Source organism: Saimiri boliviensis, chromosome 1, assembly GCF_048565385.1.
Source record: "Saimiri boliviensis isolate mSaiBol1 chromosome 1, mSaiBol1.pri, whole genome shotgun sequence".
Lineage (NCBI taxonomy): Eukaryota > Metazoa > Chordata > Mammalia > Primates > Cebidae > Saimiri > Saimiri boliviensis.
The window spans coordinates 200,395,022-200,415,454 of record NC_133449.1 but is presented as its reverse complement, the minus strand read 5'-3'; the positions used below and the strand labels follow the sequence as shown (position 1 = coordinate 200,415,454).

General features: G+C 34.4%; 1 protein-coding gene across 1 annotated transcript in view; it reads left to right on the top strand.

Moving 5' to 3' along the window:
- The window catches only part of MAN2A1 (mannosidase alpha class 2A member 1), a 174,776-nt gene that overhangs the window by 112,635 nt on the left and 41,708 nt on the right, over positions 1 to 20,433 (top strand). The window contains exons 13-15 of the mRNA XM_003920707.4: positions 14,559 to 14,724; positions 16,882 to 17,100; positions 17,442 to 17,564. Of these exons, the coding sequence (XP_003920756.1) occupies positions 14,559 to 14,724; positions 16,882 to 17,100; positions 17,442 to 17,564 (508 nt within the window). The remainder of the gene's footprint in view (positions 1 to 14,558; positions 14,725 to 16,881; positions 17,101 to 17,441; positions 17,565 to 20,433) is intronic.

The window sequence follows — 20,433 nt, the reverse complement described above, 5'->3', positions numbered from 1 at the left end:
CAGTTTAGCGACTGTAGATCCGTACAGTATTGGTTTAGGAGAATTATGAGATTGCTTAAAATCATTAGCAAACTTCCTAAAAAGATGCATTATAGGAGAAACCACTTTGACTCTTCTAAATGGCATGATTGTTACTATCATCAATGCTTGGGTGCCTCAGCTTTTCTTTGTTCTGATTCCCATCATTTCACAAATCTGTTCAAAAATGCCTGTCTCTTAAGAAATCTTTGCTAGCTGAGCAGTGTTCTTTACCCCTTTGTACCACAGTCTCTAATCATTTAGGTGTTAAGGTGTTGACTTTTTTTTTCTTTGTAACAGTCCATTCCTTGACTTTACTGAGTGTTGTTGCTTCATAATTATACTTCAGGCTTCCCTCATTATCAGATTTGATTTGTTCAAAAAATTTATTATTCCATTCTTGCATCTTCTAAAATAATGCTTTTTACAATTCTTGCATCAGGCAGTTTAAAGTTTATGATAGGCTACCTAATGTAATATAATTAAATATACATTTTTACTGTCATTTAGAAATTTGAAGAAAAATGTTTGTCATCTGGCTATTACCAGTCTCACACATTGATTTTTCAGTGATATACAGTGTGGGATTTGCCTTAGTGCTTTAACAGCATAGGATTTTAAATCATTCTTTTCTTCAATTTCACATTTCAGAACTTTAAAAGAATCTTCCTTACCAGGCACTTATAATTAGTTTGCTGTGATTTTGTTTTTAGGTACAAAATTCTTTTAGATTTTATTTGAGAAAGTGATTAAACAGATAGATTGCATTTAAGTTATATTTTTTATTTTTATTTCTTGAAAAATAAGGGCAGAATAGCTTAATGTTCAGAGACTACTTGCTAAAGTATCTGGTTAGTCTGTGTTTTAATTGATTTTTTATTTATATTTTAAGTCAAACTTTCTTAACTAACTGCATGGTTCTAGTTTATTGTCAGATTATTATACAAGGAATTCAGATTATAAAATGTGTTTTAATTGTGTGTTTTGTGTGGTGAGATTAAAGTTGTTTTGCTTGTTTCTTACAAATAACATCTTCACCCTTTAAGGACCATAATCAGGAAAGTGCAGAAGATGGGGAGGAAGAACAGCTGCTCATATATGTAGAGAATTATGATGAGATATTTTGATATATTAAAATATGAAGGCAGAATTGGCATGGGGAATACCACTTATAATATATAAAGGATTATAATAATTTCTAGTTAAGATATTTGGAAATTCCTAACTGTATGTAACTGAAGAAAAACTTTGAAAAGAAGATGAGATGGTGTCAAAGAATAGGTGGAGTTAGTTTTGGTGTGTTTGCTAGATAATATAAATTTTGAATGATTCTGTTCTGCTATTGCTGTAGCACCAACATTTTTTCACCTGTTAATTGAAGATGTGTGATGTACTATGAAAATGTTAAAGTAAACTAAATATCTGGAGTATCAGAGATTTTTAAAAAATGATTTCTTTTGGGGTGGGATTGATGGTTACGTGAGATTCCTTCAGTAGCTTATCGTTTTCAGTTTCTTGCAAACTTAGTTCTCTGTCCACTGTCTACTTCTTTTCCTTCCAGTGTTCATCATGTCTTCTGAAATAGTGACATAAAGCTAATTAATCCAAAGCAGTTCAGAGCATAGACTGAAGTGATACGGCATATTTCGAAGTCTTCCATCCTTCTGAACTAGATTTTTTTTCCTTCTAAATGCAGATTAATAAAGCGTGCACAACAAGAGGAACAAGGAAAAGGATTTTAGTGAAGGTATCCTGATCCTGAAAAAGTCAGGGAGGGCTTCAAGCCCATCTTGGACTTCAGAACACTTCACAACTTTGTGGTAAAAGAAACATTTTAAATAGAGCCTTTGGATGTATTTATTTCATCCTTATTCAGAGAGTAGCTTTTTTTTTTTTTTTTTTTTTTTTTTTTTTTTTTGGGGGGGGCAGGACAATTGTATGTGAAATCGGGTTACTTTTCGAACTGAAACATTCCTGCATTTCAGATTTGTTCTAGGTACTTAATATATATACTCAAAATATTATAGGTAGTTGGTTGGCTTGTGTATTTTTCTTCGAAATGTGTTCTTTTATCCCTTGTGACACTGTGTTTGTGTTCACTGTGAGTGATGTTTTCTCTAGCGTTTTTTTATCTTTAATCAATTCATTGGGTTGTATATTAGGAGTCTTTCCTAGGACCAATATTGTTTCTAAAAATACTTTGAAAGTAGAAAGTGGTTTGTGTTTTATTGTTTTCATATTTTTTACCAGTTATATGATGGCTTACTAATGTGAAGAGATGTAGCACTAGTAAAAATTTGTTGTTTTCTCCTCTATTCACCTGGAAATTTCACACAGGATAGAATTCATTTGTCAACACAGATACAGAAAATGAATACAAACATCTTTGCTATTTCTGTCCTTAACAACAAAACAGTTTTATTTTACTCTGTTAACTTTTAAGGTCCTTTTTATTTGTGAAAATTAGGTTGTTTGTGTACTGCGTGTTCTTCCAAAGTTACAGCGTTATATTCATTGGAGAAATGAAAATTTCTTCCAGTAGATGAAAATTACATTTTGATTGAACATCATTCCTTATGCAGTCACCCATAAATATAATGTCTTTTGCTGTCTTTTCAGCAAATGGTTACAGATGTGATTTCTGAATTGACAAGGAAATGGAACATCTTAATGTTTTAGGTAGAACAGATGGTATTTTTGTTTTAGGCAAAACTCTTAGAGTGAAAGCAACTTAATTGGTGACAAGACTCTTGGGGTCAGCCAAATTATATACAATTTGTGTTTGTTTTTTTTTGTTGTTGTTGCCTTAATATCAAAAGTTTTAGAAAACTTAGAAAGGAATGTTCTTTTATTGACTTACTGTTTTCTGTTGTGTACTGGAAATAGTTGTAAAATTTTTCAGTCTTCTTTATAAAAATTGTAAGTCCACATATTTATTCTGCTTTGGTTACATTTATGGTCTTAGAAATGCTTTTTGCATTGTGAGAAGTCCCTGAAATTTGTATATCTACTTTTGAGGGTTAACATTTTCATTTGTAGTTTAGAGTTGCATTTGCAACTACAAATTCTGTTGACACTGATACCAACTCTGTTATTTCCATGTCATTGAGCTCTAGGCAGATCTCACTGTCAGATGCCTGAAAGGAGCACAGTGTTGTGAAGGAAGCCTTGCATTGAGAGTCTGGGGACTGATTCCAGTCCCATCTCTGTCACTAACCAGCTCATGTTTTTGGAACTTCAGTTTCATTTGCTCTATATATTTGGCGGGCGTGTTAAATAGGTGATCTCCGAGGTCACATCCAGTTAACATTTGGTTTTCTTGTCTAAGTATTAATCATTTATAAAACATTCATTTGGATAAACACCAGGAAAGGAAATTTTGAGGAAGAAACTACTCTGGAAAATAACCAGGTATTTCCAGTAACTGGAATGTAAAATAAAGACACTGTCCTCCAAAATATCTCCAGTATTCCAAAATGAAGACCTATGATGTAGCAGATTTTCTTTTTACTACTTCTTACAGAACTTAGTGAAAACTGCTTGTATTGTCATCACAGCAACCAGGAGAAGTAAACTAATCGTCATCTCTAGGAAACCTCCTTTACCCCAGTTCTGCAACTGTAGGTGGGGAGGCTTTGGAGTGCAGGTTCTTTGCTGGGGTGAATATAGAGCAGTCTGATAAGGCTGTGTTCAGAGAGGCAGGGGGAGGGTAATGGAATTCTGAGTGTTCCAGTTGCTGCATCAGTGCTTCTAACACATGAACCCTGACTGCCTTACCCACTGGGGGAGACAACTGGTCTACCTTCCCTGCCTCCAACTGCCTGACTGACTGACTGAGTTTGAATCCTGGCTCTATCATTTCAATGGCTACATAACCATGACTAGGATACAGAACCGCTATGCTTCTGTAAAATAGGCATGTAAAGTACATACTGTTTACTCAGCACTGTTTTAAGGGTAATTAAGTGCTAGCTGTTGCTATTATTATCATTATAGTTGCTATGATTACCATAACATCTGGAAAACTCTGCCACCAACTAAGTCATTTACTTAAATATAGCAAAAATATTCCTTTAATACAATTTTATATATGACTTACTGCTTGCCTATTAGTATTGTAAACAAATATAACTCTGACTAAGTAATATTTTCTAACATACAGCTTTCTAGGATATTTACTTAATAATGTCATACTTTTCTTATCATTCTTAGTTTAGAAACTAAGAAATTATTAGTAATATTTTGTGGAATTCTTCCATTTGAGAAGAATAGATATTTGCAGAAATCATTTAGTTGCCAACAGCAGTATTAGGTACTGCAGTCATACTGTTTTGTGAAGGACAGCTTTATATTTGCATTTCATCACCCATGCAGCATGCTTGTTTACCTTCCTTTTGAATCTTTTACTTGGACAAATGGCTCTCCATGAGATGATAGGTTCATAATATTTTTGTCCATAATTTTAAGAATGATTTTTCCTAAATATGGAGAAAGGTGTGAAATAAATTTTCGTATATTAGGAAGATCAGGTAACATTTAGGTACTACTATATTCCAGTAAAATCCTAATTTTTATTGTTGAGTGTTCTGTACCTTAGTGGTGATTTTTTTTTCTCAGTAGAGCAGATCATATTTATTACTAAACAGCTAGTAGCTTCCAGAAACCGTCATTTAAAATTTTTCCCTTGCGAATACAGGGAGTACTCTGTAGGAGAGAGGGCAAAGGGGTAGACCCACTTCATTTAATCTACACTTGGGCCCAGTCCCAAGGACCCCAGGCTCTTCTTATTACTCTTTGCTCACCTCCATCCTGTTTTTCAGGACTCAGGATTTTCTTTTATATATCCTTGGTGGCAAAAAGTCTTTAGTCTTTGTAGTGTGAAACTGGAGGTTAGTCCTTATTTTGAACAGGAATAGTGTAGCCTGGTGTATTAATTTCCTATTGCTGTTGTAATAAATTACCAACAAACTTATTTCTGTTAAAACACACAAATTTATTGTCTTATAGTTTTGGGGGTCAGAAGTTCATTTAACAAAATATTGGTAGGGCTGGTTCCTTCTGGAGTCTCTAAGGGGAGAATCATTTCTTTTCCTTTTCCTTTTCTAGAGATGACCTGCATTCCGTGGGCTGTAGCCCCTTCTTTGCATATACCATCCCCTTGCTTCTGTAGCCGCATAGTCTTCTCTGTTGGATCGTCCCTCTTATAAAGACCCTTGTAAATACATTGGGCCCACCTAGAAAGCCCAGAATGAGCTCCCCATCCCAAGAGCTGTACTTTAATCACATCTGCAAAGTCTTTTCTACCATGTAAGGTAGTATTTACAGGTTTTAGAATTAGGATATGGACATCTTGGGGTCATTATACTCCCTATCATACCTGGAAATCTGATTTTTAAATTTCTAATGGAAAAATGGATGGATGTATCTGTCTTCACCTTTCCTGTCTAGGCTATCAACTTGAAGCTATCTACTTTGTCTTCCTGTTTTGAGCCTTCACTCCTTAAGTTCTTTCTCTACCTGGCAACTATGTAGAAGTAGATATTAAAAAGGAAAATTTGACTACGTTAAACCTTTTCCATCAACTGCACAAAAAACTCGAAGCTACTTGGAATAACTAAAAGACAACCCATTCTCCAGTATGACTTGAGTTTTATCCCCTTTTCTAACTTCGTATAATTGCATTTTAGAGGTTCACTTTACTATGTAGCTTCTAGTGATAGTGGATGGCCTGTATATCCTGAAAATAACATTATTTCCCATTTGTCTGTGCCTTTATCCCTGGAGAGGATTTCCCTGCTTCCTTTGCCCTTTAAAAAATTTGTTTGTTTTTTGATGTTATTGTTCTGATTAAAAAAAAAAAAACACGTAATTTCTTGTAGAATAGTGTTTACATCCAAAGCTATCAAAAGGATTTGTAGCATATTCACTGATTACCCTAGAGCCTAGAGGAAGTAATTATTAACCACAGGGTTTTTTTTTTTAAGAATTGTTTAGGTTTTTATATTTCACTGATTATTCTTTGTGTATAATTCAGAATATTCTTTTGTATTTAATAATACAACAAACATTTTCTAGTATTTAAAAAATTACTCATGAATATTTAATGGCTACTTAATGGCTATTAATCTAATACATAAGTATACTTTTAATTATTAATGTGTTCCCTCGTTATATTGATTAGCTAATATAATGTTTTTAATAGTGTTTTTTAGATATTTGCATTGCTTAGATGTGGAAATAAAATAGTTTAAATATTTTTTGTTTACTATATTTCTGTTTTTTTCCTTACAAATTTCCCCTAAATTTTTTTGGGGGGAGGCAGAGTCACATTCTGTCACCCGGGCTGGAGTGTAGTGATGTGATCTTGGCTCAATATAACCTCCGACACCTGGGTTCAAGTGATTCTCATGCCTCAGCCTCCTGAGTGGCTGGGTCTATAGGCATGCGCCATGACACTGGCTAATTTTTGTATTTTTAGTAGAGACAGGGTTTTACTATGTTTGCCAGGCTGGTCTCAAACTCTTTTTTTTTTTTTTTTCTAAAGACGAGGTTTCACCATGTTGTTCATGCTGGTCTTGAACTCCCGACCTCAGGTGATCCTCCCGTCTTGGCCCCCAAAGTGCTTGGATTACTGGTGTGAGCCACCACGCTCGGCCCAGCCACGACTTCCCAATGTGCTGGGATTACAGGCATGAACTACCACACTTGGCCTCCTTACACTAGACTTCTAAAAGTAGGAATCATTGGGTTGAAAGAGACTATTTATAAGTTATAGTTTTTTCTGATTATAAAATTATAGTTGCTAGACATAAGAAATTTACAAAGTATGAAAAATAATTACACTACCATGTAACAGTAGATATTGCTAATATTTTGGTAAATCATCAAGTTCTTTTTCTCTTTTCTTGCCGTCTTTTCTAGATGATTTTAATATTCTTTTAGTATTTACCATAGAAAAGCATAGATGACTTATTATAGTCTAATTCAAATTATTACTTTTGTGGTGTTTCGTGGTATCATTTATATTTTCTTACATATTTAACCCCACTTTGTGCTCTTCATTTTTCCCTGCAGTCTCATGTTTCTCTCTGAAATTCTTTTCTTTTTGCCTGAAGACTTAATATTTCTTTTAGTACAAATTTGCTAGAAACCCATACTTTCAGTTTTTGTTTCTCTGAAGCCATCTTTATCACTATTTAAAGAAAGTTTTGCTGGATGTAGATTTTTAGGCTGTCAGTATTGTTTATATTTTCTCACCACCTCAAGTATGTAATTCTATTTTCTTCTGGCTTCTTTAATTCTGTTGATATGTCAGCTGATGATCTTACTGTTACTTCTCCGAAGAGTGTAATCTTATTTTTACTGGTTGCTTCTCAGATTTTGCCTTTTCATGGGGGATAGGAAGATTTAACATGACGCACCAGGCGTATTTTCTCCTTTTGGGGATCACAGAGTGTTTTCTATCTGTGGTTGCCAGTCTCTTTCTTTAGTTTTGGAAAATCCTCAGCTATTCAGATAATTCTATTGTGCTATTTTCTCTTTTATTTCCATCTACTCATATCCTGTTTCACATATTATATCTTTTCACCGAGTTGCCTATGTCCCTAACATTCTTTTCTATATTGCTTATTTTTTGTCACCACTTCAGTTTGGATATTTTTTATTGACTTCTTTTTTGTGGAGTTAAGCATATTTATTCTGCTATTGTTAAAGACATCTGTGGAGTTTTTCATTTTAAATATCCTTTTAGAATTTCATTTGATTATTTTGTAATATGTTAATTTCTGTGGTAAAATTCTACCTTGTTGTCTATTTTATTCATGTTTTTCTCTTTCCTTGGCCATGTCTATCTGGGTCATAAATGGTTCTAGTTTCTTTTATTCTTGGTGTTTAGTCATGTGGCTCTGTCTTTTGTGTTGCCTCTTAATTTTATGTTGAGTACTAGACAATTGTGTATAAAATTTATAGACTCTAGAAAATATCTTCTTCTAGATAGGTATTGTCCCAGTCAAGGACTATGTTAGATTGAGACTGATTTATTCAACCTGTTGTTCACCTGGCTTTCTAGGTAAGTTTACAACGAACAGCCAACTTATTATCTATAGGCCCTATTCCCTGGTGGCTTCTGGAATGTCATGAGATGTCTCTGCTCTACTTTTCAGAAGCTTTCTTTTTAGGCGTTAAGCTTCCCTTTCTGTGTAGCCTCAGTATTTGGCACTTGTCCTAATGAAAAAATCAAAGTGAAGCCTCCCAAAGTCTCTACCAAATGCTCTTTTGACCTCTTTGTTTTTCCTGTAATTTCTTCTAGACTTTTCACTAGGTTTTGCATGGAACTCACAGCCTTTCCCTTGCTGAGAATTGGCATGCCCCAGAGTGAAAATGACTGCAGAAGGCTGGTCAGTTTTCTGACATTTTTTCTTCTCCTCAGCAATTTTCTGTTGCCCTCAGGCAAATGATTATTGTTTTTTTACCTGGTTTTTCTAGTTGGCTAGTAGAAGTGAGCACTCTTGTTTGTTGTCAGCTGCTCCATTTCCCCTGGAAGTGGAAACATCATCTATTTCTCAGCTTCAATTTGACAAAAGTGAAATGCTCACTTTTTTTTTTATTTGAGTGTTTATGTTTCTGTTGATTTATAAGAGCATTTTACAAGTTTTCCTAATTTTTTTCAGTTTTTATTTCTTAATCTTATTTTTAAGATAGAAAAATTGTTAAGTTTTTGTTACCAAATCTGTCAGCCTTTGTTGTATTTTTCAGTTATGGTTAGAAAGACCTTTTGTACCGCAGATTATGTATTTATTTTTTCTACTAATTTTGTATTTTTATGTTTAAAAATTTTAAGTTTATCTGGAATCAGTGTTGGCATATTGTTTTAATGTATCTGCATAACCATTTGTCTTGCTTATCTATTGTTAAGGATGTATGTATGTTATAGAATTGTTTTGCCCAACTCATGATCATTTTCATTCCCTCACCTTTCTTCCAAGAAATGGATTTCGGTGGGATTTTGGTTGGCACTGCAGGAGACTTATGAATTAATTTTGGAAGAGTTGTGCTTTTGCATTATTTTAGTTTCCTTATTTAGAAAGATATGTCTCTCCATTCATTTTTATTTCCTACTAAATGACATTTTTTCATTTTCTGCATATATTATACAATCTGCTTATTTTGTATAAAATTAATTTTCTATTTTGATTGATCTGATAATTCTTAATCTTCCTGACTCCTTTATGTATCTGTGTGTGTGTGTGTGTGTGTGTGTGTGTGTGTGTGTGTGTATGTCTGTCTGTCTGTCTGTATGCGTACATATGCATCACATGACCTGCTATGCATACCTTTGTCTTATTGCCTGCCCAGTTATATTGAACTTACCAGTTTGTTTTTGTGCCTCCCCTTCCTAGACTGTAGGTACTTGATTGACTGGGGTTATGCATTCACATTCATAAGTTTATAACTATACATACCATATAGCATCTTTCTTTCCTGTCTTTGCTAGCTTTTTAACTTAGCCATAAGCTATATGGTCATTGAGATTCTTTTTTGTGCTTGGTCTGAGGTAGGAGGTTTTCTAAACATTTTATAATTTAACATTAACAATAATCTTGATTTCTGATTTTATAAATGAGGATATTAGTCTTGGGGAAGTGAAATAACTTGTCCAAAGCCTCTGAAACTCATGACATGGTGGGGATTTGAACTTGAATGTGTTCGACTCAAGAGTCCAGGAATCACACAACTGTGATTTTTGAAGATCTAGTATAACTCAAAAAGGCACTCTTAGTTTTTAATATCTTGAATTTTTTCCTGCTAATATGGTAAGCATTATATTTAAACCTAGAAAACAAAGTAGAATATATCAAAAGAACTTCAGATCTATATATTATAACTTTTGTTAACTTGTATATTCATATGTTTCCGTATTCATAATACTGTATAAAGCTTAGTACTCTTCTTTAGGTTACATTCTAGAAGCTGATGAGGCTTCTAGAGAAGATGAATACATTCTTGTTGGAAATGATTTTTTAAAATATGTTGTCATTGATTAAGAGTCAGACAAAATGACCTCTAGTTTTTCGTTTGTTCCTAATTTTCTCTGTGATCTTGACTGTGTCATTTCCCTCTCTTTACAAAGGGATTAATTATATAATTTACATTTACATCAAAATGAAACTGCTCTGATAAAACTATAAAGCCTCATATTAGTAGATGCTATTTACAAGTGTTAGATTCTGCTAGTGGGATTCTTCTGCACCGATTATTCATCAGCTATTTATTGAACATTATTCTGTGTTAGGTACCTATGGTAAGCATATGAAGTTACAGTTATTTTTCATATAGCTTTCTGATGTTTGCCCAGCTGGTTTTAAAGTGCACTTAAGAACTTGAAAATATATGTATTTTTCGTCTTCCTTTCACAGTCATAAAAATATGTATGTTGCTTTTAAAATGTTTCCTCAAATCTTGTTTTGCTTACTTTATGCAGTGAGGTCATAAGATGAACTCCTTAGTATATATTGCAAGATTTTTTCTGTTCTGATGTTTCAGTATATAAATTTTCTTTCACAACTATAATATACATGAAATGTAAATAGCTTATTGTGCAGCTGAGCTTCCTGAAGAGAGAAGCTCTGTGGGGATATTGGCATTGCTGAAGGGAAAGTTCTTCACATGTGGATTTGGAAATAAGGGAATCTCCACGGGAAACTTCAGCTGTCACAAAGGATTTTTATACGCTTGACCTGTGAGTGAAGTAGTTGAGAAGATGGGTATGGGGGTAAAATTGCATTCTAAGCCCTATTGTGGCACCTTTTAGCTGGGTCAGTCTTGGCAACATTCCTACTCTTGTTGAACCTCAGTTTCCTTATCTGTCCAGTGAGAAGGATGAAAGGTTGTGCCTCACGGGTTACCTGTGCAGGCCTGAGGACCAGCTTAGGATGCACTATGAATGATAATTCCAAGGTCCCTCTGACCAAGGAGCATGTTCCTTCCGCTTTGTTCTGCATCCAGTCCTGGAAGGAAGCGTGTGTGGTCCTAGTGTGTTGTTCACATTTTAGTGGGCACTGATTAGATTTACCTCAAGAGAAAACTCAGTATTCCATAGTTTTCTTTTTTAACATGGTATGAATTACTTTTATGAAAGGGGTAAAGGAATTTTTAGTATACTCAGCCTCAGTAGAATCTTTAAGGACAGACACGTTTATACTTGGATTCAGTTCTTCCGTAAAGTGATTCCCAGTTCGATATGAGCATACAGATGTTCTTTCATTTTTCTCCATTTTTCTCATAGCCAAAGTAGATGATCTTCTGCCCTCTAATTTGATTGGCAGGTAACATATGAATGCTTTTTCTTCATGAGATAAAAGTTATTCCTAGTATATACAGAACTGAGATAATTGCTCATAACCCTGATTTGTGGGAACCCGATGTCACAATGAGAACTAGGAGGCTGGATGTGACTTGGTGACAGATGATATGTAAGAAGCTGATGTGGTGGAAATTGGAGAAGAAAAAAAAGCACTGAGCTTCCAGCTAAAATTGAATTTAACCCTCCCCATTCTGAAGATATAATTATTCTGTTAAGTGAATCAATTATTGTTAATTTTTAGTAAGTGAGTATGATATTATGATACTGAAACCTGTTGGTTTCATTCACAACCAAAGGACTTGAAAGTACTCATGTTTGAGAATATTGGCAGTATAACAAATGTTTGACTACCAAATGTGATGACAATGAAAATTAAGTTAATTTATGATGGTGTACTTATTTCCAAAGGATATATCTATATATGATCATCCTTTCTCTGTACTCTACTTAAAATGTACATAGACAGGAGTTTGTGCGTTAGATAAATTTGTACTGTGATACACATAAAAAACATGCTGTGAATTCTAATTATGTTAAAAATTATTTTCTTAGTGCAGCATTATACTCATTATATACTCTACACATTTAGTTTTTGAATAGATTCCTGGCATGATAATTACATAATCATTCAGTACAGTAGAAACATAATTATGGTCAAATACTAATTAGCATTATGGTCAAATACTAAATACTAATGAAACAAAATAGAACCTAGTTCACAGCTTATTATAAAAAGTGATTTAATATGGTGCAAAACCAAATATATGGTTAGAATTATTGTTTGTATTAAGTATGAGTACTTTTTTTCATAGTAAAGAATTAGTGTTCTGGGTGCTTATTATTGAATTTATTTATTGGGCACCCATTATATTTTATTATCACAGCCTTCATTACCAGCTCTGTGTAGTGGAGCATCCAAAGAACATGCCGGTAGGGATTCTAGGCTTAGTGTCCCTTGGTATGCCTCAGGGCTTTGGCAAAATTAGATTAGCCTAAGTTTTCAGGCCACTGTTTTCTCAAGTTCTTTAAATACTAGCTCTGTAGGCTTCCAGAACATGGCTTTCAATAGTAAATCACTCATTTCTGGGGTTCTAGTTTGAACATCTTTGGTGCAGAGAATGAGTGATCCAGCATTGTTTTTCTTCCCCAGTATATCTTAGAAATATAGGACAGTACCATTGGTAGTAATGAATCTGGCAGTTGGGGTTCACTAGGTGTGTTTGTGAATGGGGAACAGTCAGGCGAAACATAAGCTCTGGTAGGAGGGCTGTGGGAGGCCGCAAATAGGTTGAAAAATCTCTCGGGTAAGTCTGTTGAGAATACCTCTCAAGAGGGTATCACCCTTACTTACTCTCCTTGAGAATCGCTCCTGTGGGTAAAATAAGATTTTATCTAAGTACTAGGAGGATTCAGTGCTCTTTGTAAATATGTTTATGACCATGTGGCTTCATTTGTTCATCTCTTGTATACATATGGAATCTCAATGAACATAAGCAATACAAGTTAGGTCTTGTTATCCTGATGCATACTATAGGCATAATAGGAATTAGAGACATTCTTAATGCCATTATCACCTTTGGTATCTCAGAATGTTGCTTTAACGTAAATGCTTCTGATGAAAAATTTGTAAGTCTAGTGTCATACAAATTTTGTGTTATATCCTCTTTCTTTTCCTTCATTTTTCCTGTTGTCGTCCTTCCTTTTAGTTTTGGCCCTTGTAGATATTCATTTTGTTTCTTAATGAACACTTTGTAATGCAATTGAAAGCAAAAATATATGGGACACATGCAGGATGGAAGAATACCGGTAAGCTTGCATCTGACATCTGTAGCTACAAAGTGTTGGGGGGAGGTGGTTGTTATTCAACTATTCAGTGTGTTCCTGCAGTTACAACATTGTATAGGAAAACAAAGATATTTCAGATCATGAAAATAAACACTAGTAAATCAGTGAGTTATATTATTAGTCAACCATCCTCTTTGAAATTCTCTTTGATTTATTTGAAGACAATATGATGCAAGTTGATTATAAACTGTAAAATCTTAAAATTTGCAGAGGATGCAGATGTCATGAAGTCTGCAATGTGATGATCTAGAACATTTCTATTCACAGGGAAAGCCATGAAACAATGAGAATCTGGCAGAGTTATGCTAGTAAGAAAATCAAGGATGTTAGGTGCTTCAACTGAGAATTATTTGAAAATCAGAACTGGGAGAGGACTTTAGGAAAAATAAAGTCCTTGTGTATTTTTTTAAAATATAGTTTATTAATAAAACCATCATGTAAAACTTTAATGTTATGTGAAGGATGTCATAATGTGCTAGTATGAAATGTTGGAAAAATTGTGCCCCAAATTTCAGGTCATTTATGTTCTGCTCATACTGAAAGTTGCACATAGTTGCAAATATTGCCTAAACTTATTTTAACAGTTTGCATTTTCCTTTTTCTACCTCAATCCCATTTTTTTTTCCACCATTACTTACTATAAAAATTTGGGGCCCTGTTATAAGCGAATTTGATTCAAGTGACCTTTTCTTAGAATCAACGTACTTGAATAGTAAAGGCCATTGTATATAAAATATATGTGTGAATTATGTGATTCTCCATATATAGCCATGTATTTTTGTTGTGTCTTAGTGGTCTAAAATGAATATCAGATTTTTAACTGGAACTAATTGTGACTAAATTGCAAACATATTGTGAATTTTTTTATTTGGTAAGATTAGGTAGGGATTAGGGTATTAGTTATATGGAGCTGATTCTTTTAGACAGATGAATAAAACCGTATTTATATAGGCCTTTTTCTGGGACAGAGAAAAGCTTTTTTACAAATCTATTAATGTCTTCCATCTGTAAAGCATTTCTTCTTTAGAAAGGTCTTCTGAATCATTATTTAGTTACCCTTTGTACTGTGTGCTATTTGTTGTTATGAAATTGCCTGTTCTCTGAAAGTTCTGTGAAAGTAGTGGTGTGCACTACATCTGCTACTCCCAGCTACTCGGGAGGCTGAGGTGGAAGGATCGCTTGAGCCCAGGAGGTTGAGACTGCAGTGAGCTATAATCTCGCCACTGCACTCCAGCCTGGATGACAGAACGAGACCCCATCTCAAAAATATGTATATATATGAAAGAAGTAAAAATAGTTTGAGATCCCAATAATGAAGCAGCTGTTTTTGCAGGTACCTTGTGGTCTATAATCCTTTAGAACAAGACCGAATCTCGATGGTCTCAGTCTATGTGAATTCCCCCAAAGTGCAAGTGTTCTCTGCTTCAGGAAAACCTGTGGAAGTTCAAGTCAGTGCAGTTTGGGATACAGCAAATACTATTTCAGAAACAGCCTATGAGGTATGTTGTAGCCATAGAACTTAAGGAGGCATTGTAAAACAAACCTAGTGAGTATATAATTTATGTATGTACAGTAGCCCCCATTTAGCCATCATTGGTGTATGTGAAGTGATGAAAGTTGGAAATACCAGAGAGTTTAACTGGTTGGTTAAATGACACTAAAGGAAAAAAGATCCTGTGTTCCCTAAAATGTTAATTTCTTTGTTAGTATATATATTGTATCTTATTATATGTTGTTTGTATGTTGTATATCTTTGTAAGGATGTATACTGTTTATTCTAAGGTAATGCAGTAATTATTACTCATAAAATTTTGAATGTCTTGGTCTAACTGAATTTAATGACAATTATGCATATTGAAAGTGAGATAAATACCACTTTTAATAACTTTGGATCAGGTGTTCCCAAACTTTTTACGCAGGGGGCCAGTTCACTGTCCCTCAGACCGTTGGAGGGCCGCCACATACTGTGCTCCTCTCACTGACCACCAGTGAAAGAGGTGCCCCTTCCTGAAGTGCGGCGGGGGAGTCCAGATAAATGGCCTCAGGGGGCCGCATGCGGCCCGCGGGCCATAGTTTGGGGATGCCTGCTTTCGATAGTTTCAGTTTTTCATTGCAAAGGTGACATAATAGACCATGGAAGAGAAATGCCCTAAAATAAAGATGCTGCTTTTTTGAGATGTAATTAGGGAAAATCTGTGCTCAAGTAATAATTTTTTATGCTAAAGTTTCTTAAAATAAGCAATATTAAACTGATCACTGTACCACTAGAAAAGTTAAACTTTTAAAATGTGGAATATAATTTAAACTGTACTGGAGATACAGCCATCAACTACGAACTCTTAAGAATGCTCTGCTTGACAGAAGCTATTGCTAGCTACTCTTAAATATGCATAGTCTTTTAGATAGAAAGGTAAAATATAATATAAATTTTGGTCAGATTTTATAGGAAGCTCTCCATCTAGAAAATGGAGCAATAGCTCCTGGAAAGCTGGGTCATGTCTTATACTGTGTGCATCCTGCATGCTCTTCAGAGTCTGCTGAACCTCGAACATTTGATGGCTAGTGCTGACCGAACTAACATGTTTAATATTTATGTTAATCATTTTTATACAGTAAAATATCAGTATTGCAAAAAATGTTGATAATTAGGAAATGGCATTGTTGCAAAGCCCTTAAATTCATGGAGAATTTCCTTCTCTAGGCATTCTAAGTACAGTCAAATAATTGAGGATGATCATATAGGTTTACATACTGGATAAAAACATTAATGCTTTGATAGGCCTACCAACTGTAGGTTATTAGGTTCTCTGGATAAACTGAGATGTGTATGTCTTACCATAACTTATCAAAGCATTTATAGAATATAATTATACAGTTATCCCTTGGTATCTGTACAAGACTGTCCCAGCATCCCTGGGGATAACAAAAATCTATGGATGCTCAAGTTCTTTATATAAAATGATGTAGTACAGACAGTCCCTGACTTACAATGGCTCACCCTAAGATTTTTTCAATTTTATGGAAGTGTGAAAGTCATGTGCATTCAGTAGCAAGGGTACTTGAAGTACCCATACAACTATTCTGTTTTTTACTTCCAGTACAGTATATGATAAATTACATAAGCTATTTATATTTAGCACAAAATATGATTTCTGCTAGGTGATTCTGCCCAATTGTAGGCTAACGTAAGTGCTCTGAGTACATGTAAGCTAGACTAGGCTAAGCTATTTTGGATAGGTTAGGTGTATTAAATACCTTTTTGACTTACAATATTTTCAAATTCTGATTGGACACAACCCCATGATAAGTTGAGGAGCATCAGCATTTCCATGTAACCTAACACACATCCTCTTGTATATTTAAATCATCTCTAAATTACTTATAACATCTGATAACAATGTAAATGCTGTGTAAATAGTTATTTTACTATAGTTTTTATTTGTATTTTTATTGTTTCCTTTTTTTTTTTTTTCCCCAAATATTTTTGATCTATAGTTGATTGAAACTGTGGACATGGAACCTGTGGACATGGAGGCCCAACTGGCTTCTTTTTTAAAAAAATATGGTAGTTTGTTGGTTTTACCAAAAATATAAATGGTTTGCCTCTCAGTAGATAACATTTCTCTTTAATAAATTCTCTTCCCTATCTTTTAAAGATCTCTTTTCTAGCACATATACCACCATTGGGACTGAAAGTGTATAAGATTTTGGAATCAGCAAGTTCAAATTCACATTTAGCTGATTATGTCTTGTATAACAATAAAGTAGAAGATAGAGGAATTTTCACCATAAAGAATGTGATAAATACTGAAGAAGCTATAACATTGGAGAACTCCTTTGTTTTACTTCGGTTTGATCAAACTGGACTTATGAAGGTACGTTCTGAATAGTTCTAAAATTCCTGGAATGCTTATCATTTTTGCTACAATGTGTGTAGATTAATTATGCAAAAGAGGAAAAAAGTCTTAAGTAGAGCTGTACCAAATACTCTTGAGTAAAAGGATGCATGAGAAGCTGTTTGCACCTTCATTGACCCCTTGGTGCTCACATGTATGATCTATGGGTGGGACTGCTACGTGGGCAGTGTGTCACTGGTTCACAAGATAAGTATAGAAATTATGTTTTTTTCAAATTTGTCATACACATAGAACCAGATGCAATATTCTTAACATCTTAGTGGTGAGTTGCTTAAATTTTTTTTTTTTTTAATCTTTAGCAAATGATGACTAAAGAAGATGGTAAACACCATGAAGTAAACGTTCAATTTTCATGGTATGGAACCACGATTAAAAGAGACAAAAGTGGTGCCTACCTCTTTTTACCTGATGGTAATGCTAAGGTAGGTGGTACTGATGAGATGACAAATGGAATGAACATTTATTGAAAGAATATTGAGGAAAAAGATAAGTGAGTGTCATTTTATCATCTGTTGATGTATTAGGGAGAGATGAGGCTTTAGTTTCAAGATTATCTATCACCTTATTGATACTTAGCAATTTGTAGTCAAAAAATAGATAAATGGTTGGACACAGAGGCTCATGCCTATAATTCCAGCACTTTAGGAAGCCACGGAGGGTGGATTGCCTGAGCTCAGGAGTTCAAGACCAGGCTGGACAACATGGCGAAACCCCTTCTCTACAAAAAAAAAAAAAAAAAAAGTACAAAAATTAGCCAGGCATGGGGGCCCACACCTGCAGTCCCAGGAAGGCTGAGGTGGGAGGATGGCTTGGGCCTGTGAGGCGGAGGTTACAGTCAGCTGAGATCATGCCACCGCCCTCCAGCCTGGGTTGATAGAGCCAGACCCTGTTAGATAAATAATTTCTCAGAGTTGAAATTTGTTAAGATGCTACAATGAAAGATGTCCAAATAGGGTAAACAGTGAACATGGGAAGAAACCACATTTTACTTACAATTAGGGTGCTATTGTGGTGTTTTTTATATGTATGCATTTTATACAGGCACAAAACCTCTAGCCCTATAGGAGAAACAGATTGTCCACTGGACAGTTTTTTTCCTGAACTTTCAGCCCTTTAAAAAACAATTTTTTTCTCACACTTTACTATAAAGGTAGTAATATGCAAACTCTGACACATTTTGAAAATGCCAAAAACTAAAGAAAACAAATTTTACTAACTAGTGCACAATCCCATGAAAATCATTGCCAACTTTTCGATGTATTTCTTACTGTTTTTTATTTTATGCATATTCTTTTCTCCCCATTCTCAAGTGTTGACTTATTGCATGTACGTATTTTGTTTTTCCTTTGTTAGTGCTCACAATCTGATGGTATGTTTTTACAAAATGCAACTTTAATATACACAGTTGTGTTTAAGATGTTGCATATGTTCTTTTTCTCCTACGTCTTCATTACGGTCACATTGTGATATGCTTTGTTTGTAGCATTCTTTTTATGCAATTCTGATTATTTCCTGATAATAACTTTCTAGAAGAGTCATTTTGATTTTGTATCAGTGTCTGAAGTCTTTTAAGGCCTTTTGCTTTATACTGCTTATCTCCCTTCTAGAAAGACTGGGTAAATGTTTAATCCCACCACCATTTTTTGAAAGTAACTCTAAAATCCCACTCCAAGCACTGAGAATTAGCCATATTAAAAGCTTTGCGTGTAATAATAAGTTAATAGAAAAATATTGTTTCTGTTAAGATTTTGTAATTACTAGTGAAGTTGAACTTTTTTGTGCCTTCATTTATCTTTCATATTCCATCTGTGATTTTCATATTCCTGTTCTTTGACTGTTTTTTCTATTGCTATGTCCTGATGATCCCTGATTATTCTTTTTATGTGGTAAAATTAATCCTTTTTCCCATATGTTGTAAAATGTTTCTTACTGTGTCATTTAGTTTGTTAATTATTTTATAGTATTTTTCTTTTAAATTTGTTTTAATTTTTTATGTAGTAATTTTTTTTTCTTTAGAGTTTTTTCCTTTGCTTCTATACCTTTATAGGTTTTTTCCACCTCAAGATCAGTGAAATAGTCTCCTAATGATTGTCTTGTTAGATAGGGACCTATCTCCTGAAAAAGTTGCTTTTGCTCCGCAGTTTATGAACTCCGCTTACTAAAATCAAATATTGGATTTTAAGGGATTTTGTAGGCTACACTAAGGATTCTAGGTGTTTTTTAGCTGTTTGGGTTTTTTATTTTTAATTTTTTTGTCTCTGAGGAATTAAAGACAAACTATAGCTTATACGAGGTATTCCAGGATGGGCAGTGAATCCCAGTTATGAGCTGTTTTAATGTTTTCTCATTTACCAGCTTTTGTCATTGGACATTTTATTTTGATTGATTGTATTTATACTTAAAAACATAGTTGTGCTATAGAGTATTAGGCATCAATATTAATAATTTATTTAAAACTATCTTTCAATAGTTCTAATGTCAGATAGAAAGATAAAACAATTGTCATTTTTACAGAGAGAAAATAAGAAACATCAGGGAAAGAGGCAATCTAGTGCATCAGAAAAAGGCAAGAGCCCAGAACTCACCATCCCAGGTTCTCATCCCCACCTCTCATTTTCTAGCTATTTGGTAATTAGTTACAAGAACTTTGTAAACCATTAAGAATTTTATTAACTGCAGAAAATTTTCCCTAGCCAAAGAGATGAATTTGGAAGAAAATTATACCATTCTGAAAATCTTATTTCTCTTTTTATTTTTTCAAATTTGTTTTACTTTTTCTTTCTGAAAATCGTATACTGTTTAAGTATTTCATATTGCAAGCCTAACTTTTTTTTTTTTTTGAGACGGAGTTTCGCTCTTGTTACCCAGGCTGGAGTGCAATGGCACGATCTCGGCTCACCGCAACCTCCGCCTCCTGGGTTCAAGCAATTCTCCTGCCTCAGCCTCCTGAGTAGCTGGGATTACAGGCACGCGCCACCATGCCCAGCTAATTTTTTGTATTTTTAGTAGAGACGGGGTTTCACCATGTTGACCAGGATGGTCTCCATCTCTTGACCTCGTGATCCACCCGCCTCGGCCTCCCAAAGTGCTGGCTTGAGCCACCACGCCCGGCGCAAGCCTAACTTTTTATGTTGTTGTTAGGTATCTAATACTTTAAAAATGTAATTACTCATGAATGTTTTAAATTTGTTTCCATGTCACGTAAGTTACGTGCTTTATTACCATATTTTTTTGAATTTAAATAAAAACTAAACTAGTGGTTTCCAAGTAGTTTTTTTAAGTTTGTTAAAT